Raw genomic sequence first — 24,092 nt, 5'->3', positions numbered from 1 at the left:
TGACCCACTTTGCCCAGTTCTTTGCTTTCCAGGTCACTAAAATGCTATTGTTCTCATAAACATTTTAATTGGTCTGCTCTGTTGTATAATCTCCATTTACTGGCTCCACCTCTGTCTCACCCAGTTGCAGACAATCACACCCACATCCTTGGCCCTTCCTTTTACATACACATACACCTGGCCCATTAGACTCAAGGCTTTTCCATGCACAGGAAGATTTCTTCTCTGTCATGCACAAATGAAATTGATCCATCCTCTGCCTCTCAATCTTGTGACTCCTCCCTGGATGCTTCAAACATGCAAATGTCAGTGACTCTGGATATCAAAGCCGTCAAGTTTCTTATTTAAAAAACAAACACTCTGTCTCTCTTTCTCTAAAAAAAAAATATATATACATATATGCATACATATATATAAATTATATATATACACATACATATATAAAAATTATATATATAAGTTGGTTGGTTGGATTCTCATCCCAGAGCTCAGAGGTTGCTAGTTTAATTCTTGGTCAAGGCACATAGAGGAACAGCTCAATGTTCCTGTCTTTCTCTCTCCATGCCTCCCTCAAACAAATAAAATACAAAACAAAACAGGGATTATTTGAGCAATCAAAGCATCTAACTCAAGATGGGGCTGTGCAGCTGCAGGGGAGATGTAGCTCAGGACCTCCTTCTCACAGACCTGTGTGAAGTCACCCTCTATTGGTGTTTACAGAAACCTCTTTGCCTGACCTGTGTTGATGCAGTGAATAAAGCATCGACTTGGAATGCAGAGGTCTCAGGTTCAAAACCCTGGGCTTGCTCAGTCAAGGCACATACAACAGCAACTACGAGCTGATGTTTCTTGCTCTCCCCCTACCTTTCTCTATGTCTCTCTCTTTCTCAAATCAATAAATAAAATCTTAAAAGAAAGAAGGAAAGAAGGAAGGAAGGGAGGAAGGAAGGAAGGAAGGAAGGAAGGAAGGAAGGAAGGAAGGAAGGAAGGAAGGAAAGGGCGGAGGGAAGGAGGGAGGGAGGGAGGAAAAAGGAAGAAAGAAAAGAAAAAAAAAATAAACCTCCTTGTGATCTAGAACAGAGGCCTGGTCTTAGTTTGGCAGCCCAGGGTTCTCTAGGCATCCTCCAAGAGCCAGGAGCTGAGCCCAGGACACACAGGCACACAGACTGTACCAAGCTTTGTCTTACAGGGAATTTCTACACAGAAGGCCTCATCCCCCAATAAAATCAAGCTGTGGGGCCTGACCATGCCGTGGCGCAGTGGATGGAACGACAGGACTGGGATGCGGAGGACCCAGGTTCAAGACCCTGAGGTTGCCGGCTTGAGCACAGGCTCATCTGGTTTGAGCAAAGTTCACCAGCTTGGACCCAAGGTTGCTGGCTTGAGCAAGGGGTTACTTGGTCTGCTGAAGGCCCATGGTCAAGGCACATATGAGAAAGCAATCAATGAACAACTAAGGTGTCACAACAAAAAACTGATGATTAATGCTTCTCATCTCTCTCTGTTTCTGTCTGTCCCTATCTATCCCTCTCTCTCTCTCTCTGTCTCTGTAAAAATAAAATAAAATTAAAAAAAAAATCAAGCTGTGGGCTGATCTGGCCTCCCTGTATTATGTTAGAGAGTACTGAGCGAAAGCCATTCTTGGCACCTTTCCCCTGGTAATAATAATAACTTCCTGATTATGACCCAAGTCAGGTATATGGATATGCATGCCAAGAGGCTGAGAACTGGCTGGCTTAGGCATGGGGACGAGGAGACGGCGAGGGCCAGGAGCAAAAGTTTGGCCCTGAGTGGGGCTTTACCTCCTCCTGCTACCTGCAGTGTGTTACTCATTTCCAGGTGTCAATTTCCTCAAGATTCACCCCCCACTTCCTTCTGCTTGCTCTTCTTGCCACATAGAAACCAACTTCCATTTGCCTTGTTTTCCATGTACCTATTTTTTTTTAACTTTTTTTCTACTAATGTTGCATTCACTCCCTATCTGAAAAGCTGATCTACGATTTCCCCTCGCCCCCTAATTCTCAGGCCAGAGCCAGTCCTCCAGGTCCTCTGAACTTGTGACAGCTCCAAATTCAAGGTCATTACACTTTGGCTGCCATCTTGCTCTGGCCCCGAGGCCCATACCACTTTCAGATGCACGTTTCCCTCTCATATGAACATCTTCGTGAAAATGTGCTAATCAGTATGCAAGTTTTCTAATTACTTGGCCTTTCATCTCATATCTATCTTGCACTAGACAATTCCCAGGTTCTTACGAATATTCTGTTAGGTTGTCCATGCTCAGAAGAAGGGAAGGGCACTGGGTTCTGGAAGGTATATGATTTCTACCTCAAAACCACCCTCTGAAATAAGCCCAGATATTGTGAAACCTGAGGTTAGTGATGAGACATTTTTGCTGGAAAGGACTACCTTCCAAATATCCCTCAGTGGAAACTGTGTGAGATGGGGACAAGAATTACCTGGAGAGATAATGTGTGAACCATTGCACATTCTGGTAATTTCATGGGGCCCTTTCTACTCCCTACCTGTGCACATGATGGCAGCAAAGACCCAGCACTGTCCGTAGCGCACTGGCTGGCAACCTGTGGCGTGCCACTGTTTTAGGATGGCCACGCTGCCAGTCCACTCTGCAGGGTTGGTGCCGTCTGAGTAATTCTCACTCCATTTTCCATTAAGCACCCCATTGTCATCATTGCTGTTGATCTGAAGAGAAGCCATATATAGAAGAATTAGAAGATCCTTTTCCTTAGCAAGAAGTGATATGTGAGCTGCCTTGCAAGGCCCATGGGCATGAGACACAGAGGAGGTTTTGGTCTCATTTTACCTGGGAACACCCAGGCCTTCTGGGGAAGGGATCAGGATATAAGCCTGGCTATTCTGACTCCTCCATTGTTAACCAGTTTATTATTCTATTTCTATACACCCTCTTGCCCCTCTTCTCCCCGTGCCCTGCAAAGCTAAAGCTTGGCTCTGATAGCTTTTAAAATACTTGAGAACAAGGGAAATTTAGAACAACAAAACCATTTCACCAACTGTAGATACACTCAGCTTTTCCCAAACACGCAATTTGGAATTAGTAGCCATGGTGACCCACACCCAGCTATTTCAGAGCTCAGTTGAAAAAACCTGTTTGCCAGAGAAAACCTGTTAGCCATATTCTTTCATCAGTCCTGTCCAAAATGGCTCTGCAAGAGGGCCCATGCCTGTCAACTCTTTATCTTCCATTGCAGAGGGCAACTGTGAGTGGGCAGGGCTTCCCAGCACAGCTTCCTCCCTCTCTGAAAATGCCCTGGGTGGGCAAACCCATACCCAATCTCACCATGGCACACACCACTCTGCTGATGTAGATGGGGCATCCCCGAAGGGCACAGTCTGCAGCTGGGTCAATCTGGAAGTTCAGGCTCTTGTCCAGCAACTTCAGGCAGATGTCTATGATATTCTCTTCAAACTGCAAGGAGAGGTACAGAGAGGTAAGGCACGCGTGCTTGGCATGTGTCACTATGGAAAGAAATGCATGAGCCACCTGCCCAGCTCTACAATGGAGTTTGTTTGTGGAATAAAATCCCATTTGGAAGGCAACTGTGTTCAGTAGCACAGCCAAGAACTGCCTCATAGGCAGGTGCAGGGTCGCAAAGCTCTGGGGTCACAACTCACCTTGTTTGTATGCCTTGCAAGTCAAATTCCTGGAATTTTTTCTAATGTGTCTGACTGGCTGAAAAAGCTGTTTCTCCCTCTTCTCAATCTCCACACTCTTAGAGAACATGAGATGTTCTTGCTAAAACCACATTGCCTCATTTTCCTCCCCCACCTGCTGATCCAGCTCATCACTGGCAGTTACTGTTAAGGTGTTGGTGCCAACTTGCCATGGCACCTGTGATTTAGTGGATCTGTGGACTGACTAATAGCATGTGAGTTATGGAAACTTCCCACCCAAGGCAGGCTGACTCGTTGTCTTCCTGGCTTGTTGTGAATGCCACTTGTTCTGAGGCCTTTCCTGGAGCCCAAGCCTGGTTTAACTTCATAGCTCTGGCCACATCTCTGCTCATCAGGCTCAGTTGTAATGATGTAGCCAAGGTCTGTCTTCCAAGCCCAAGTGTATTCTCTGTCTCCAGATTTTCTTGGAACTTTGCACCCCAGATCTGGCACAGTGCTCAGCACATAGATGAAAACTTTGTTGAATGAGAATAAATGAACGCATTGATTTCCACGCAACACTGGCAAATATACAGGATTAGGAAGCTCTCTGATCCATTTTCCCTAGGGGATACATTAATCACTTCACTTTTCTGCTTTAAAATGTTCAAAGGACCCTATGGCCTACAGAATCAAAGCTCTAACTCCTCTACAAGACCCATTAGCTCCTCCTTGATCTGTCCTTCTCCTACTTCTCTCTTTTTAAAAAAAATATTTTATTTATTGATTTTTTGTGAGAGAGAGGAGTGGGTGAGAGAGACAGAGAGAGAGAGAAGGGGTAGGAGCAGGAAGCATCAACTCCCATATGTGCCTTGACCAGGCAAGCCCAAGGTTTCGAACCGGCGACCTCAGTGACCTCAGTGTTCCAGGTCGACGCTTTATCCCACTGTGCCACCACAGGTCAGGCCTCTCCTACTTTTCAATGCCCTCTGCCTCACCAGTTTTGCTCTAGTAACACCAAATTCCTTGTTACCCCTGAAGCAGGCCAAACTGTTTCTCGCCTTTGTGTCTGCTCATCCTTCCCTCTGCCTGGGATATTCTCCCCATCTTCCTTCTCTTGGTTAACTCACTTCAAGCATCTCTTCTTCCAGGGTGCTTCCTAACAACCCATACCCAAACAAGTGCTCCTCCTCCAGGCTCTCAGAACACCCTGTGCCTGTTTGGCAGTCTTTACATATCATATGGCATGCTTATGTGACTGAATCCCCACTTCATTGTGGGCTCAGGGACAGTGTTTTGTTTTATTTTGTTTGAGACAGACAGACAGACAGGAAGGGAGAGAGATAAGAAGCATCAACATCAACTCATAGTTGTGTCACTTTAGTTGTTCATTGATTGCTTTTCATATGTGCCTTGATGGGTGAGGAGGGTGGCTCAAGCTAAACCAGTGACCCCATGCTCAAGCCAGCAATGTTGGGCTCAAGCAAGCGACCCTGCACTTAAACCAGAGACCCCACACTCAAGCTGGCAAGCCTGTGCTCAAGCAGATGAGCCTGCACCCAAACCAGTGAGAGGTTCCGAACCTGCGACCTCAGCATTCCAGGTCGATGCTCTATCCACTGTGCCACCACTGGTTAGACCAGGAACAGTGTTTAATTCATTTGTATATTTCTAGCACCTAGAGCCCTGCCTGGCACTGAACAGGCATTTAGTATATGTTCACTGAATAAGAGTGAGATGGGGAGGACCCAGGGCTCAGAAAGCAGGAACTCTTCACTTGTGTTTCTCACAGATGACAACAAACTCCCATCCAGGGGCTCTCTAGGATCCCCATTAGCCCATGCTGAGCAAGGAGTTGGGAATGTCAGTGGGGGCCAGTTTAAGGGGGCTTGTTTAGGTTGCTATGACTCATCTTGACTATACCCACCTGGGGGGCCTGGGCTGGGCCCCAGACCGCAGGTGTTGGACAAGTCCAGGAGAGGAAGCCACACCAAACCGAAACAAGGATCCATAAGCCTGTCCATCCCCCAAGATTTCCCAGATGACACCTCTCTGGCAGCAGGCTGGTCCTCTCCCCCTGACAGGGTTCCAGGGCTGGGTCCCAGCCTCAAGAACCCTCTTCCCTGGCCTGGTTCTGACCTTCCTGAAGCACTTGCTGTAGACTGAGCTTTATAGGCAGGCTTTTAGCAAGATAGGAGTTGTAAAGCATTGAGATTAATATGATGCTATTTTTACAAATAAAATCACATTTTAGAATATATGTGGAAAACAAAATGTAGAGGAACATACATCACACTAGAAACATAGTTAAGATACAAAAACCCCAGTCATCATCATGGCCATTGTCACTGTTGTCCCTTCATCCTCATCCTCACACTCAGTGAAGTTCCTGGTTGGGTACCTTTACCTGTAGCCCTGTTGCCCACATCAGACATGACTAGCAAAGAGCACGTTCCAACTTTCTATGGCTACTCCTGTAGCTCCCTGGAGTCACAGCTCACATCTTCCTGGTATCATTTAGTTCCCATATGTCAGCAGTTCTGGGTGTACCTGGCACAAGGGGCACCCTCCCACCCACTTCCTGCTTCCTTCTCCTTTGGATGGGCCATGAGCAGGGCTGAGACTCACCTGTCCATAGTTCCAGGGGCAAGGACGAATCCAGTTCTTACTCCCTTGGTAGATGAAGCCATAATCATTCATGACATATTCCTGCCTCTGAGGCTCGCTGTCCAAGTAGACAGCATCCCCTAAGAATCAAAGTGGGAGGGCACAAAGCAGAAAAGTCACCCTGCCCTTCCTGCCCCATTCCATCCCCCAAAAGGCATGGGAGCTGAGCTCTGAGGGGGGCACTGGGTGACACCAAGAGGGGCAGCAAGCCCTACTTTCCACCATCCCTCCACACCAGCAACAGGCTCGTGTAAACATGACGGGACAGTAAAAACTTATCTTTGGTAGAATTTCTTGGTTTGCAAAGCACATTGACATCCTAGCCCCATTTTAAGGTTGAGGAAACAGGCTCAAAATGATAAATAACTTGCCCAATCACATGTAAGCACAGGGTGAAATTTGAACACAGCCCACGTGACCGCATGTTCTGTGTTCTTTCTGCCATGCTCAGCTAACCCTGGTTGGAAAAGAGCAAACTAGGATTTAGGGATTGGCATTGACCTTATCATTCCTTTTGTAGGGCACAAGCTTTGAAAGAGAAGAACCCACAGATATCATTTTCTTCCCCACAATTCAGGGGGTCCTCAGTATAACTTAGTATAAGTCTGAAACCCACAGTCTTAGACATTAGGAAGTAGGGACGTGTGTTTGTGGCAGGAGAGGGTGTGTGTGTGTGTGTGTGTGTGCGCGCGCCTCTTCCTCTGACTGGTGGGTAGATTCTGAGCCATTCAGTGATAAGGCAGTGGGAGATTGGTAGAGATATTGGAACACAGCCAAGGTTGCTGGGTTCTGGCAGAACTCAGCAAGCCCCTTGGGGTAAGGTTGGTGGAGAAGGTACAATGAGAGGGAGAAAGGGATGGGGAATATCCTCTAAGTCAGAAGTGAGAATTTGTTGAATTTCACCTCTGTCCGAAATCCCACCAGACCCACTCTTTACTCTCAGCTCTTCCTGCCCTCTTCCTACTCTCTCCTCCTGGCTTGTCTTTCGTTCTGCCCACATCATGTCTTATGTCTGTGTAACTATCCCTGCACCCAAGTAGATCTAAAGGACAGGGATTGTGGAAAGGTGGTGCTGGGATATTCCCTGTGGCTTTGTCTAAGACAAAAGCTGGAAACAGCCCAAATGTTCATAAATAGGAAACCAGTTAAAGGCACTTAGTGCACCCAAATGGTGGAGTAATTGTAGCTGTTAAAGATAATGTACTAATAGAAAAATATATCCAAAGTTGAATTTTTAAATGAAAAAAGCAAGTTAGAGCATATTATGTATTAAGTAATCCTATTTGCGGTATGTATTGTATAATCACACACATATGTATAGGTGCAGTACATACATATTTGATTAAGTATGAAACATTTTTGTAAGGCTACACAAGAAAATGCTAACAGGGTTTCCTCTGGAGAATGAAACTTGGAGATTGGGATAAGTTTTAACTTTTCACCTTACACTTTCTTTGTCTTCTTTTTTCCTCCCCATCCCCCACCCCCCAAAATGCACTTATTACTCTTACAGTGAAAAACCTCAATGTATGATAAGGTAAATGTATGCTAAAGGTAAATGTTAACAGTGGTCAAACTTAACTATTTCAGTTTAAGTTTTATTTCAGTTTAAGTTTCATATAAGTAAAGATGACTTGATTCATAATTTAAAAATTCTAGGTAAGTAAATAAATAACAGGTTCTCCCTGCCCTGCTTTTTGGTATTTGGGAATGGATGCTGAGTGCATGGGGTTGGGAGGTTTGTGGGTTCATAGGTAGCAGGGGTCTAGAAATCCTTGTTCCTGGCTCTCTTTGGCATTGGCAAAGGGGTAGAGAGAAGGGACCCCCACACAGGCACCTGCCTTACCTGGGCACCAGGGATTGAAGAGCAGAATGAATTCCCCAAGCTGGTAGGCTGTGACAGACCCCTGGAAGGAGTCAATATGAACCTTTAAGAGATAGCGACCCACAGCCGCCGTGGGCGGGGCACACAGGCTCACCTCCAGGGAGGTGGCCCTGTTGTTCTCCAGTGAGGCCATCCAGGGGCTGAGGTTATGATGACTTGACAGGCCGAACACAGCTCGAGTCCCCTTGGCCAGGTCTGGCAGCGGTCCTGGGAGGGAAGCAGAGCTGAACCCCTCTGAGGTAACCTCCCAGTCCCCGAGGATTCACACACCTCTTCCCCTCTCCCTGACACACACACACACCCTGGTGTGCCAGCAGGGGTCCTCACCTGTCTCAGCCACAAAGACGATGTTGTCCATGCCCGGCTGGAAGTCCCGGTTCCTGAAGTACAGAGTGATGTTGAAAGCCAGGCCCCGGCGAACAATGAGGTGGTCAGAGCTGATCTCCTCTGTGTGGTGCTGCACGTTATTGCAGGAGCTCTGAAGGTCTGTGATGGACAACTCCAGCCCTGCGATGAGGCAGCCAAAAGTAGAAAAAAGAGCAGGGTTCTGGAGCATGGTCCAATCTCGTCCACCACTCACTAGCTGTGCAAACTTGAGAAAGAAGTTTAACCTCTCTGAGCCTAAGTTTCCAAGTCAGTATGAGGATTAAATGAGGCTCCATGCATGCAAGTGCCTTTTTTATACTTCTTTCTTTCCTTCCTTCCCTGATTCTCTTACCCTCTATTTCTTCTTCCCTTAGGCCTTCCTGGAGGTATGTAGTTTTCTCTCCCTGTCCTTTAATAGGGTGGCCAAGTTTGATTGTTCCCTTTAGCCTCACATGTCCCCAGATTTGCACCAGCATCCACTTTCTTGAATGCAAGTGGAGTTTCCCTTTCCCCTGTACCAGCACCCAGATTTGGAAGAAAATCCCTGGGTTAGCTGCTCCTGGGTTAACTGTGCTTGAGTTAGCTGCTGTGCTTTCAGCAGTTTGCTGGCTCTCTACCACTGTGCCCAGTGCTTTTAGAGCTGTGCTGCTGAGGACAGTGACAGAAAGGCCCACTCCCTTCTGGAACTCCTGCTAGGACACAGACTGACCTCATTGTCCTCCAAGTGTACCTCCTTCAGAAGGGATCCATTTCTGACTTCTCCATGTTTGACCACGGTCCTATCATGGTCCTCAGGCACCTGGGATCACAAACTTTAAATCATAATTGCCTTACCCATCTCCTTCTCAGTCTATATCCATTCACATGTCATAAGGCCCTTCACGTCTTCAGTTAAAATGTCTGTGGCGTCTATCTATGCCTTTCCACAGTAATATAATTCTGATCTCCTCACCCCACTCCTAGTGTTTGTTACAGCCTCCATCAGGCCTCCTGCTTCCTGTCTTTCTGCACCACCCACCCCTTAACACATCACCAGATTACCTTTCCTCAAAACAATTTGATCATCCCATTCTTTTGCTTTAAAAGCTCTGAGATACCCTACAGCCTACTAAGAAGGGCACACTCTTTTAACCTGACATTTATGATCCTCTATACCTGGCTGTAACTTTACTTGCATTCTCACTTCTCATCACTCTCAGCATGGGTCTTCTTCTCCGTCCAATCTGTCTTCAAGCAAATGGTAGCCTTACCTGTCCATGTGTTTTGTTCCTGCTGCAGCCTCAACTCAGAAGGCCCCTTCACTGTCTAACAAGATTCCACATATCCTCCAATGCCTGTTCAGGACCCACCTTCTTCATGAAACCTGTCCCAGTCTTTCCCGTATTCCCATCTTTGACTGATCTACAATGTGTAACTGCATCATTCACAGGAAAACTTAACTGCTTAATTAACAGGGTAACATGCTCATTTGTTTATTTACATCAACAAACTTTTTTGCCTGACCAGGTGGTGGCACAGTGGATAGAGTATTGGACTAGGACGCGGAGGACCCAGGTTCGAAACCCCAAGGTCACCGACTTGAGCACAGGCTCACCAGCTTGAGTGCAGGGTTGCTATCTTGAGCGTGGGATCATAGACATGACCCCATGGCTGCTGGCTTGAGCAAGGGGTCTCCTGCTCTGCTGTAGCCCCCCAGTCAAGGCACATATGAGAAAGCAATCAAAGAACAACTAAGGTGCTGCAATGAAGAGTTGATGCTTCTCATCTGTCTCCCTTCCTGTCTGTCTGTCCCTCTCTCTGACTCTCTCTCTGTCTCCATCAAAAAAAAAATTATTATTATTTTTACTAAGAGCTTACTAGTTTGAGAGTCCATGTGAGATGTTTGGATATTTTTGTAGTTATCTTTTTGTCTGTCTTCTACCACTAGATATAAACCAGTGAGGATAGATACCAGCTGTTTTGTCTCATCTGTATTTAGATTTTAAGAAATATGAACCAAAGCATTTGGTAAAATTAAACATTCTTTTATAATAAAAATACTCAGCAAACTAAGAATAGAAGAAACTTCCTCAACCTGGTAAATGGTGTCTATGAAAGATACACAGCTAACGCTATACTTAATAGTAAAAGACTAGCTGTTTTCCCTCTCAGCTAAGGGACAAGACAAAGATGTCCACTGTCACTCCATCTATTCAACATTATACTGGAGATCCCATGAAGATGGTTATAACAAGACAGAAGAAAGAAAGAAAGAAAGAAAGAAAGAAAGAAAGAAAGAAAGACACTTTGAAAACAGTCTAGCAGTTTGTCAAAATGTTAAACACAGAGTTACCATATGACCCAACAATTTCACTCCTAGAGATTCCATTCCTATACCCAAGTGATTGAACACATTTGTTCACACAAAATCTGTACATAGATGTTGATAGCAGCATTATTTATAATAGCCAGAAAATGGAAACAACCCAAATGTCTGTCAACAGATTAATGAATGAATAAAGGTGGTATATCCATACAACAGAATATTATTCAGCCATAAAAAGGAATGATGAATATATTATAATATGGGTAAAATTTGAAAACATGCAGGGTGAAAGAAGCCAGACACAAAGGCAACATGATTCCATTTATCATATGCTAGATTGAATAAAGTTCTCTGTCTTTTGCATACCATTCTGTATGTATTTCAAATTTCAGATTCAATGATCACCTTATAGAGGGCCTGTTTATCATGTGATAGGTACTGTCATAGGTACTCTAGGACAGTTACCTCTTTGAATATTCCCCACAAAGTGGAGGCATGAAATTTCATGTCAGCAACACTTGGCATTGAGAAAACAGAGGTTTAGGCAGATCACATTTCTTGCCCCAGGTTAAACCCAAGCTTACTGGCCCAAATCCTGTGCTCTTTCCATTACCCAACAGCTGCCACCCATTGCTGATCTTCACTCATGTTCAGAAAGGATATCCAACCCACTGCCAGTTGGGAAAGCCCTTGGCTTTTTCCGAATAGTGGAAAAGAAGTTAATTATTTCTGGAGAACAATTGACTAGACAAAGCTTGCTAACTGGCCCTAATTCAAGTTGGGCATGTGGCCCAAACTACTCAACAGGAGTAGTAGCATTTGCCTGACAGCAAGTACTGGGGCCAAAGCTCATCCTCTGGGTACATCCGGGCTCAAGTTAATATCAACCTGTAACAGGGATAATTCTTCAGCTCAGACACCAGATATTCAAACAGGAGGTACATTTGACATTGGGCATCTTTATTCTTCTTGATATGCAGGAAGAATGGGGTGTAATGCTCAATGAAATATTTTTTAAATTATAGGAAGAACTTTTTTTTTTTTTTTTGTATTTTTCTGAAGCTGAAAACGGGGAGAGACAGTCAGACAGACTCCCGCATGCGCCCGACCGGGATCCACCTGGCAAGCCTACCAGGGGCGACGCTCTGCCCACCAGGGGGCGATGCTCTGCCCCTCCGGGTGTCGCTCTGCCGCGACCAGAGCCACTCTAGCGCCTGGGGCAGAGGCCAAGGAGCCATCCCCAGCGCCTGGGCCATCTTTGCTCCAATGGAGCCTTGGCTGTGGAAGGGGAAGAGAGAGACAGAGAGGAAGGAGGGGGGGGGTGGAGAAGCAAATGGGTGCTTCTCCTATGTGCCCTGGCCAGGAATCGAACCCGGGTCCCCTGCACACCAGGCCGACGCTCTACCACTGAGCCAACCAGCCAGGGCTAGGAAGAACTTTTAAAGGAATTGATCTCAGTATCTGTCCTAGAAAGGCAGTCCTACACAAGCACAAAGAGGCACAGGTGAGAATGTGCAGTGCAGTATTGCTTGTGTGACTGAAAAGTGGTAAACAACCTAAATGCCAATCAATAAGGGACCAGGGAAATAAGTTACTTATACCCATAATATGAGACACTATGCATTGTGGAAAATACTGAAAATTTATAGGTACTGAGTGGCATGAATAAAGCTTCAAGACATACTGTTGAGTGGAAAAAAAATCAAGTTGCAGAAAAACATGTACAATATGATTATGCCATAGATATGCAAAAAAGCCACATATGCTGATACTATGCATTACATTGAGCACAAATAAATATATGAATTTAAATGTATAGACAAAAGACTGCTAACAGTGGTTTCTCTGGAGATGAAGCTGGGGTTAGGGTGGCAGTAAGGAGACTATAAATTTATCTGTAATTATTACTGTATTTTACTCCAACTATGTATTGGTATATTTCTTGTATAATTAAACATTATAAATATTTAAAAATAAAAACTTAACACAAAAGAGTAAATAAAGATGAGGCTCTTATATTTGTAGAGCTTTTAGCTTATTTTTATGATTTTAACTAACATTTAATCTACATAGCAGCTCTTTCTAGAGAGGAGATGATATAGATAGTAGGGTGGTGGTGGAAAGATTAGCTAAGATAAGGAAGAGACACATCTGAAGTAGGAAAGGAAGAAAAGATATGAAGATTTAGAGACTTCAAAAGATAGAAGACAACTTCAAGATTGTCTGATCTAACCCCACTTGTTTTTCAGGCATGGGGGCTGGGAACTAGAGAAGTCACTTGCTCAATGTCAAAGGGTCAGCTAGTGGAAAAGGACAGGAAGGTCAGCTAGTAGAAAAGGATAGGAACACTGACCCCCTAATACCTGGCCCTGCCCGTCACACCAGGTTATGGAAACAAACATGTTAGTATGCAGCTGTTCAGTGTGTTTTCCTGCTGGTGTCTACCTGCCTCCTGGTTCTTGGACTACCAATGAATTCTGAGGTTCCTGGAGTTTTTACTCTTTCTATCTATGTTCTTTATTTACTGCTTTCTTCCTCTGAACCCATCCTCCCTTGACTTCCTACAATCTGTCTTCCTTGTCCCTGACCTCCAGCAGCCCCATGGGCCTGCCCTACCTTGTGCCATGGTGGCTGCCTCCGATTCCCGGGATGCTCCCCACAGAATAGCAGGATGGCCTGGAGCTTCAGGACTCTGGTCCTTGAGTGTCTGCTTCCCTTTCCATCCCCAAGACTGCAGGAGACACTAAAGGCGGGGCTGGCTGCTGCATGACCACTTGCTTACTGGGCAGATCACAACTGGTTTTTTCACTTGCCCTCAGGTTTTTCTTGGCAGTGTTGTTTGGCTAAGACAGAGTGTCATGGCCAATGAACTGTTAGGGCCTTATGCTGTGTGGGCCTTTGATAGCTCTGGCAGGTACTGTGTTGTGGTGGGGGTGCCAGGTGGTTAAGGTAAGCTGATGGGATCTCTAGGGGGATGGAGAGAGGCTATACCCCTGAAAGCATTAGTATCAGGCCCCCATGGCTACAGCTCACAACTGAGACCCATGCCTAGAACTCTGCTTGGCACGTAGGCCCTCTCTTTTACCATAAAGGGTCACTTCCTGGACATTAAATACAACAGCACCCACTCTGGATCACCGTGGTATGATTTTTTGAGTATTTATTTTTCAGCAGAGGTGTTGTCTTGGGTGAGACCTGCCAGGTCCTAGGTGACTTTCAAATAAAAGAAGTAGAGGATAAAAAGGGAAGATTCATGGAAGAGTTTTGGAAATAGATGAGATAGTGGGAATACCAGTGAACAACCTCAATTCTAGTAAGAAAAGTATAAGTCCCTGCAGTGAGCATGCATGTAAGGGAAAAAACAACGGATGGGAGAAGAGAGACAACAGGAGAGAAGGGCTCTTCCTAGGGAGTGGGTAGGACTCTGAAGCACCCTGCACCTACATCCACCCTTCCTTTTCCTCTGGGGGACACTTCTCCCTGTGTTCTCTGCTTTCTGAGTTCCTTGTCCTCTCTTCTCAGGAAACTTTGTCACCAGCTTCCACACTACCTCCTATATTTTCAACTTTCTCTGTCCTTGAGCAGATTTTAAAGTGTGTTTATAAATGTGTATCTATAGAATTCACTGCCTAACATACCCTCACCCACTTTCAATCCAGAATGGAACTCCTTCCCTCCTCCCCTTCCTCCTGCATCTCTGGTCTTGGTGAGTGAGGATAGTGCCCACCCACTCACTCTGAGAGAAACCTGGGTACCACCACTTCATTCTTCTCCATCTTCCTGACTTCCCTTAGTCCATTAGTCACTGAAACTGTCTAGTCCAACTCCTGATTATCTCCTAAAATTGGTCCTTGCTCTCCATGCCCTTGGCCCTGCCCTCATTGAAGCCACCCTCACCTGGACAACAGCTCCTAACAAACCTCCCACCCATCCTTTTTCCAAATGAGTCACCAAAGGGATGTTTCTGAAGTGCTAATTCAACCAAGTTGCTTAAGATACAACAGCTAGGTAAAGTTCAAACTTGTCAACATCACCCCAAAAACCCTTCAGAATCTTTCCTTCCCTGTCTGGAGTCCAGGCGGGCAAACCCTTTCTGTTACTAGATGGAAGCCTGCTATTCTGCAGCTCTATGTTCTCACATGGGTTGGTCCCTCTCTTTCTGAAATTTTCTCTTCTCACTTGTCTACTTTTTTATATCCAGGCTCAAGCACTGGCCCTTGGGGAAGTCTTCCTCACTCTATTTCTCCCATCAGGCTTTCAGGAGCAGCCCCTTCTATGTTTCTTATTAGCCCACCCATATTCCACATTATAAGTACTTACCCATCTTTCCCCCAGTCCTCTTTAAGGGCATGACCTGTGCCTTACTAATATATCCCTGGTGGTTAACAGTAAAACTACTAGTAACACTAATAATAACTTTTGTGTTTCAGACACTGTTTTAGTGCTTTATGTGCATTATCCCACCTAATCTTCACACCATCCCCAGGAGTTAGGTACTATTATTGTTCCTATATTACAGATTAGGAAATCGAGACTCAAAGGCATTAAATAGTTTGCCCAAGATCACTCACTAAGAACTGGTGGAGCCAGATTTGGACACAGACTCCAGAGTCCCATGGAAGTGCTGATTGCAGTACCTGTAGCACGATTGGTTTTCCAGTTCCTATTTGTTGATGGTGGAGTGAATGAATTAAAAGATGACCTATGCATGAACAAATGGGTAAAAGGCCTGGCCCCACTGTCACACTAGTTGAGATGGGGAGGAGAAAGAGACATGGGCAGGTGAGCTTAATTGTGAGGAGAAACAGGAAGTGAGTGCACCTAGAATGGGTGGGTTTGGAGAGGTGGGACAGTCCAAGAGGAAAATGCCCAATGACTACTCAGCAACAATCTATTTTGTGACTTCAGGATAATGAACTGACTTACAGGTTCAGCTTGTCATTCAGTTCCTACAAACCATTAACGGGAGAGGGTGTGCTGGGGGAGGGAGGCAGCTCTGATTGGTGTGGTTTGTCCGGAGTCAGGAAGGCAGAGGAAAGTCAGGGAAGCTGAACAGAGTTGAGGAGTATCTGTCTGTCTGAACGGATGCAAGACTGTGACTTGGAAGGAAGGGGCACAGAGCAGATTCTACGACACTCAAGTAGGGAGGTGTGTAGGCACCTTCCATCCCTCTGGGGCAGGCCAGCGCTAACAAGTTAGGGGTGGGAGCCTCTAGACCTTTATAACACTCCCATGAATTGCTCGTATGCCCTTAGGCAGGTTCCAGCTCTCTTGCCTATAGAATCTGGGTTCTTGGCTCCATGGGTGCCCAAATCTGAGAAGAGGATGAGGAGGCTCCCCACATATCATTGAAAAGTGAAGCCAGGATTGGAATATCCAGGGGAGTTCTTTTGCTTCCTTCTTCCCACCCCCAGAAATGAAGGCAGTCACCCAGGAAAGGAAATTAAACTGATCAGAGGACCTCTACTATGAATGTACTTCACAATTTATAGAGCTCTTTAGAATATATATACTTTCTCATTTGATCCTCACTAAAGCCCTCTGAGGGAAGGAAGGGCTGGCACTGCAATTACTGTTATTATTTTGCAACTGAGGGAGCCAGCATCACACCATGAGGTGGCCAGAACTCTGTCCAGAGCTCTTTGCTTTATATCCTACAATGGCACTGAATAGCAGGGACTCCAAAACTACCAGCCAAAAGGATATGAGGGTTAGTTCTCTATGAACGCCACAAGGGATGAAAAGACTAGCTAGCAATCATTTGACAAGGGTGCTGGCCTGGTTTGTGCCTTATTCTTCAGCCTGAAAATTTCTTTTGCTTGAGTCTGTGGGCACGACTGCCTGGCTGGGTAGCCCCACCAGTTTGTTATCAGGTGAGGGGAGGGCAAGAACAATGAAGCAGACTTGCTCAGGACCTAATCTCAGGGTGCTCACTAGCAGTGGGCATGCACCCCAGTATCCTAGGCCCTGGGCCCTGAGCTGGAAAGGAGCTTTGAGACTGTTTAGTCCTCCCAACCGAGTTGGGCAAGTGAGGCCAGCCAGGCTTGCTTACATGAAATATAAAGAAAAGAAGAAAACACTAAAGAGTACATGTTTACAAGTCAATTTTTATTTGGGGAGAGAGGAAATATTTGAAAGATCAACTGGAAAGGCAAAGATGGCTAATGTCCCCCTTCCCCTTGAGGCCCAATAGAAAGCCTATCCACTGTCCCCCTTCAGTGACACAAGTGACATAGCCAGGGAGCTTGGCATCACCAGGCAGAAGAAGCAGTGACTAAACAAAGGAGAACCAAGATGCACTCTGTAAGTGGAATGAGGTTTCAGATTTTCATAGGAGGCAGCCCAGGTTCCAGGTCTTCTGTGGGCGGTCAGGGAGCCACCTGGAACACAGTAATGTCAAAGCAGTGACAGTGCCCCATAGACATGCCCAAGGCACTTAATGGGGACAGCTGCAGCTGCACACAGGGCTGAGTGTGCGTGTACAGGCTCCTGCTCTTCCTGCCCAAAGCAGCCTATGAAAGCAAAATAAATACAAAGCCCAAGAGAGGAGCTGGAGGGAATGAGGGTGGTGAGAGGAGCCGAGTGAACCTGCTGTCACTGAGCAGGCGAGGAGCGGAGGAAGAAGGCCGTGCCCAGGAATCCACGGGAGGATGTGCTCCTTCTCGGCATTTCTGGTTGGCTCAATTCCCCATGATGAAGAGGTGCCAATTAGTAATGATAACTTTAATTTTTAATTGAATTTTTTTGAGTGACATTGGTTAATGAAATTGTATAGGTTTCAGGTGTGCAATTCTATAATACATCATCTGTATATTGTATTGTGTGTTCACCATCACAAGTCAACTCTCCTTCTGAAGTGCGGTAACACCAAAAGCCTGACCATAGAATAAGTTTTTCAAGATTTGCAGATGAGACCTTGGCCGGTTGGCTCAGCGGTGGAGCGTCGGTCTGGCGTGCGGGGGACCCGGGTTCGATTCTCGGCCAGGGCACATAGGAGAGGCGCCCATTTGCTTCTCCACCCCCCCTCCTTCCTCTCTGTCTCTCTCTTCCCCTCCTGCAGCCAAGGCTCCACTGGAGCAGGGATGGCCCGGGCGCTGGGGATGGCTCCTTGGCCTCTGCCCCAGGCGCTAGAGTGGCTCTGGTCGCGGCAGAGCGACGCCCCCTGGTGGGCGGAGCGTAGCCCCTGGTGGGCGTGCCGGGTGGATCCCCATCGGGCGCATGCGGGAGTCTGTCTGTCTCTCCCCGTTTCCAGCTTCAGAGAGATGCAGGAAAAAAAAAAAAAAGATTTGCAGATGAGTAAAATGAAGAGTTGGGTAAAACCATAATGTTAGTTCTGTAAAGGACATAAATATTCCCAAATGTCTCCAGATTCCAGTGAAGCCCTCAGGATGCTGCCTTAACAACCTCTGTAAAAGGCCAAGGTAACCGAGCACATTCTTTTGCTTTTTGTAAAATGCTATGCTGAGCGCTCTCTCCCTAGATTGTTCCAAAGATAACTGAAAGCATGTTTTGCTTCTGTAAAACTGCTTAGCTAGGTGCCTGTTTCCTGCTCTTTTCTTTCCACTAGGGATGTGGTTTTTTGCCTTTAAAAGCTCACCCCTGAGCTCATTTGGGACCATGAGTTCTTTCAGGACGTGAGTCCACTCGTGGTCACTGGCTTTAAAATAAAGACTCTTTAATCATGTGGCAGAGTTTGTTTCCTCGCTGTCCAGATATTACATATACTTCCCTCACCATTTATCTCCCCTTCACACTCATCTACTTCCCCCACCCCCTTTCCCTCTGGTAATCACCATACTATTGTCTGTGTTTGTGAGTGGGGTTTTTTTTACTTAATCCCTTCACCTTTTTCACCCAACCCTGCAACCCCCCTCCCCACTGACAACTGTCTGTTTTCTATCTATGAGTTTGTTTCTATTTTGTTAGTTTATTTTGTTCATTAGATTCCACATACAAATGAAATCATATGGCACTTATCTTTCTCTGACTGGCTTATTTCACTTAGCATAATGCTCTTCAAGTCCATCCAAGCTGTCCCCAAGGGTAAAATGTCCTTCTTTTTTATGGCCAAGTAGTAGTCCATTGTGTAAATAAATGTACCACAGTTTTTAGTCTACTCATCTACTGATGGACACTTGGGCTGCTTCCAAATCTTGGCTATTGTAAATAACACAGCAGTGAACACAGGGGTGCATATTTTCTTTCAAATTAGTGTTTTGGGATTCTTCAGATATATTCCCAGAAGTGAAATCACTGGATTATAAGGCAGTTCCATTTTTAATGTTTTGAGGTAACTCCATACTGCTTTTCACAGTGGCTGCACCAATCTGCATTCCCACCAACAGTGCACAAGGGTTCCCTTTTCTTCACATCTCACCAACACTTGTTGTTTACTGATTTATTGATAATAGCTATTCTGACAAGTATGAGGTGATACCTCAGTGTGGTTTTAATTTGCATTTCTCTGATGATTAGTCATGTTGAGTATGTTTTCATATGTTTATTGGTCATCTGTATGTTCTCTTTGGAGAATTGTCTATTCAGGTCCTTTGCCCATTTTTTAATTAGATTGTTTTGCGGGTTCTTTTGGGGTCGACTTTTATAAGTTCTTTTCAAATTTTGGATATTGCCTGGCCAGGCAGTGGCTCAGTGGATAGAGCATTGGACTGGGATGCGAAGGACCCAGGTTCAAGACCCCAAGGTCGCCAACTTGAGCACGGGCTCATCTGGTTTGAACAAAGCTCACCAGCTTGGACCCAAGGTCACTGGCTTGAGCAAGGGGTTACTTGGTCTGCTGTAGCCCCACGATCAAGGCACATATGAGAAAGCCATCAATGAACAACGGAGGTGTCACAACAAAAAGCTGATGATTGATGCTTCTCATCTCTCTCTGTTCCTGTCTGTCCCTATCTATCCCTCTCTCTGTCTCTGTAAAAAAAAAAATAAATAAAATAAAATAAAAAAAGGATATTAACCCTTTATCAGCTGTATCATTGGCAAAAATATGTTCTCCCATTCAGTGGGTTGTCTTTTCATTTTGTTGATGGTTTCCTTTGTTATGCAAATATTTTATTTCGATGTATTTTATTTGTTTATTTATTTTTGTTGTTTCCCTTGCCCGAGGTGATAAATCAGAAAAAATATTGCTGTGAGAAATGTCCAAGGTTGTTTTTTTTAAAGGGAAGCAGAGACAGACTCCCACATGTGCCCCAACCACTGGCCCCTACACAGGCATGCTCTGCCCATCTGAAGCTGCTGCTCCGTTGCTTGACAACCAAGCTATTTTAGCACCTAAGGTAAGCCATGGGAGCCATCTTCAGTGCCTAGGGCCAACTTGCTTGAACCGTTGAAGCCATGGCTGTTGGAGGAGAAGAGAGAGAGAGGAGGGGGAGGAATGGAGAAGCAGATGGTCACTTCTCCTGTGTGCTCTGACCAGAATCAAACCCAACTTCCCCACACTGGACCAATGGTCTACTGCTGAGCCAACTGGCCAGGGTAAGAAATGTCCAAGATTTTACTGCCTATGTTTTCTTCCAGGACTTTTTTATTTTACAAGAACAGAGAGAGAGTTAGAGAGAGGTACAGATAGGGACAGACAGACAGGAACAGAGAGAGATGAGAGCATCAATCATCAGTTTTTCGTTGTGACACCTTAGTTGTTCATTGATTGCTTTTTCATGTGTGCGTTGACCACGGGCCTTCAGCAGACCGAGTAACCCGTTGCTCGAGCCAGCGACCTTGGGTCCAAGCTGGTGAGCTTTTTGCTCAAGCCAGATGAGCCCGCGCTCAAGCTGGCGACCTCGGGGTCTCGAACCTGGGTCCTTCTGCATCCCAGTCCGACACTCTATCGATAGCATCCCCGTCGATATCTATCAGGCTCTTCTAGGATTTTTATGGTTTCAATTCTAACATTTAAGACTTTAATCCATTTTGAATTTATTCTTGTGTATGGTATAACAAGGTGGTCTAGTTTTATTCTTTTGCACATATCTGTCCAATTTTCCCAACACCATTTATTGAATAGACTAGCTTTACCACATTGTATGTTTTTGCCACCTTTGTCAAATATTAATTGACTGTAAAGATGTGAGGTTTATTTCTTGGCTCTTTATTCTGTTCCATTGATCTACATGTCTGTTTTTATGCCAGTACCATACTGTTTTGATTACTATAGCCTTGTTTGATATCAGGTAGCGTGATTTCTCCAACTTTGTTCTTCTTTATCAAGATTGTGTGGCTAGTTGGGGTCTTGTGGATGTCATATAAATTTTTGGAATATTTGTTCTAGTTCTGTGAAATACACCATTTGGTGTCTTAATAAGAATGTGTTGAATCTATAAGTTGCTTTGGGTAGTATGGACATTTTAGATAATTTTATTTTATTTTTTTGTATTTTTCTGAAGCTGGAAACGGGGAGAGACAGTCAGACAGACTCCCGCATGCGCCCGAACGGGATCCACCCGGCACGCCCACCAGGGGCGATACTCTGCCCACCAGGGGGCGATGCTCTGCCCCTCTGGGGCATCGCTCTGCCATGACCAGAGCCACTCTAGCGCCTGGGGCAGAGGCCAAGGAGCCATCCCCAGCGCCCCGGCCGTCTTTGCTCCAATGGAGCCTTGGCTGCAGGAGGGGAAGAGAGAGACAGAGAGGAAGGGGGGGGGGGATGGAGAAGCAAATGGGCGCTTCTCCTGTGTGCCCTGGCCGGGAATCGAACCCGGGTCCCCCGCACGCCAGGCTGATACTCTACCGCTGAGCCAACCAGCCAGGGCCTAGATAATTTTATTTTTTTATTGAGTTATAATTGACATATCACATTGTGTAAATTTTAGAAACACACATGTTGATCTGATGCATTTATATATTGCACTATGATTACCACCAATAATTACACCTCCATCATACCACGTAATTATTTCTTTTCTGTGGTGAGAACATTTAAGATCTGGTCTCTTAGTAACTTTGAAATATATAATATACTGTTGTTAACTATAATCACAATGCTGTACATTATATATCCAGAACTTATTTTTCTAACTGAAAGTTTATATCTTTGACCAACACCTCCTCATTTCTCCCATCCCCAGCCCATGGTAATCACCACACTCTTTCTATGCGTTCAGCTTTTTTAGATTCCACATACAGGCATACCTCACTTTATTGTCCTTTCTTTTATTGAGCTTCGCAGATGTTATACATTTTGAAGGCAAGACCCTCCACCAGCAAAGAAATTATGACTTGCTTTATTGCGCTGGTCAGGAAAGTAACTCAAAATATCCCCGAGGTATACCTGCCTAAGTGACATCATATAGTATTTGTCTTTCTCCATCTGACTTATCTCCACTTAGCATAATCCATCCGTGTTGCAGAAAATCCCAGGATTTCCTTGTTTCTCACAGCAGAGATTTCTTCTGGGATGGAGTAGTGTAAAGCCAGTAGGCACGGCCACCATCACAGCTGCCTGGCCCATGCAGGTTCGCATTAGATTCGGACAGTCGGTAAAGAAACAATGGAGCCAAAAACTGGTGGGCCATCATCTTTAATCCTAGCTTGCACCCAGCGGGCAAGTAAAAACACACACTGGGCTCCAAAACCCACTCACATTCAGTGCTCACAAAACTACTGACTTATCCGAGTTTCCTAGAATCAAAGGTTTCTAGCTCACCAGACTTATTCACCTCTGTTCCCCATCTCCTTCTTCTCCCTGCATAAACTCTGCACAAACTGACTTCTCACTCAGCACTCCGCCATCTTGGCTGCTTCTCCTGGCCTCCTTCACGTGGCCTTTCTCTGCTCTCTGCTCTCTGCTCTCTCTGCTCTAATGATAATCTCAGGAACCAAGAGAGCAAGCTCCCGTTCTGCCCCTATTTTATAGTGTAGAAATCCAAACCTTTAATCCAATATACAAAATAGGGAAGTCTCTAATATAAAGTCACTTTCTGAGGCATGATGGGATTGTACTACCCCACATCAAAAAGGGTGGGAAAGGCTTAATCCTAAAACCAAGCCCCAGGCTACAAGGATCCTGCCTGCCCACAGCCCACAGAGACACACATTAATATCACCTGGGCAATGGCTTCCATGTGGGTAGCGCCATCTTTAACAAAGTGAGCATAATATATTTCATCTGCCCAACTAGGAGCAATCAGTGATTTAAAACAAATTTTTTTTATTGAATTTATCAGTAACTTTTGTTTGTTTCTTTTCTTTTTTTTTTTTTTTTTGTATTTTTCTGAAGCTGGAAACGGGGAGAGACAGTCAGACAGACTCCTGCATGCGCCCGACCAGGATCCACCCGGCACGCCCACCAGGGGGCGATTCTCTGCCCCTCCGGGGCATCGCTCTGTTGCGACCAGAGCCACTCTAGCTCCTGGGGCAGAGGCCAAGGAGCCATCCCCAGCGCCCGGGCCATCTTTGCTCCAATGGAGCCTCGGCTGCGGGAGGGGAAGAGAGAGACAGAGAGGAAGGAGAGGGGGAGGGGTGGAGAAGCAGATGGGCACTTCTCCTGTGTGCCCTGGCCGGGAATTGAACCCAGGACCTCTGCACACCAGGCCGACGCTCTACCACTGAGCCAACCGGCCAGGGCTTGTTTGTTTCTTTTCACTTTTTTCCCCTTCAAATTATCTAGAATAAGTACAAATGATCTTGAGTACCACAGGAAGAAAATACACAAGAGTGGCTCCCTGTCCTTACAATACCAAAAATGATGCAAAGGGAGAGAGAGTTTGGGACCAGGTAGGGTGACTTGGAGAGGATGAAAGATTAGGGGAAGTAAGTGAGTATGGGAGGAAAAGGGGAAGCTGGGGTCAGGGAAAGTGAGGGCCTGTTTTGGGGAGCAGCTGGCTGTGAAGTGCTTCCAAGTTGTCCTGGGGCCACACTGAGTGGGCCCTGCCCAGCTGCCCCTATGCTCTCAGGCCAGCAGCAGAGAAGTCCTTTTGGGTAGCTCTTGTCTAGTCTCCGTAGCACCAGTCACAGTCCTGCCTAGATCTGCCTCTGGCCTCTGCCTATAGCCTAACAGTTGAAATGGAGAGACTGTGATTATTGATTCCAGCCAGGTTGAATTAGAATAATCATGTTGACTTATTTTGTGCATGGTCCCTTAAAGGAGAGAAGACAAAAAGAGCAGCAAAGGCCCAGCCACACAGCAGTCAGCTAAGAGGACAGGCTGGTAGCAATAAGGAGTTTGTTGGCACAGAAGAGAGAACACCAGTGATCGATCAAAGACATCTTTAATGTCTC

At 45.7% G+C, this 24,092-nt stretch overlaps 1 protein-coding gene across 3 annotated transcripts in view; it reads right to left on the bottom strand.

Moving 5' to 3' along the window:
• Positions 1-13,576, bottom strand: part of TGM5 (transglutaminase 5) — a 29,213-nt gene extending 15,637 nt beyond the window's left edge. For 2 of the 3 annotated variants that reach the window (XM_066274101.1, XM_066274102.1), the window contains exons 1-6: positions 13,473-13,566; positions 8,513-8,692; positions 8,147-8,392; positions 6,262-6,380; positions 3,320-3,448; positions 2,526-2,703 (exon numbers count right to left, since the gene is read on the bottom strand). In XM_066274101.1, the coding sequence (XP_066130198.1) occupies positions 2,526-2,703; positions 3,320-3,448; positions 6,262-6,380; positions 8,147-8,392; positions 8,513-8,692; positions 13,473-13,482 (862 nt within the window). In that variant the 5' untranslated portion in view covers positions 13,483-13,566. Of the gene's footprint in view, positions 1-2,525; positions 2,704-3,319; positions 3,449-6,261; positions 6,381-8,146; positions 8,393-8,512; positions 8,693-9,260; positions 9,351-13,472 lie in introns of all 3 variants that reach the window. The other variant, XM_066274103.1, reaches the window with a different exon arrangement.
• Between the last annotated feature and the right edge of the window lie 10,516 nt (positions 13,577-24,092).

This window comes from Saccopteryx bilineata, chromosome 4 (genome assembly GCF_036850765.1).
Source record: "Saccopteryx bilineata isolate mSacBil1 chromosome 4, mSacBil1_pri_phased_curated, whole genome shotgun sequence".
Taxonomy (NCBI): domain Eukaryota; kingdom Metazoa; phylum Chordata; class Mammalia; order Chiroptera; family Emballonuridae; genus Saccopteryx; species Saccopteryx bilineata.
The sequence above is the reverse complement of the archived record's forward strand: the minus strand, read 5'-3'. Positions and strand labels throughout refer to the sequence as shown.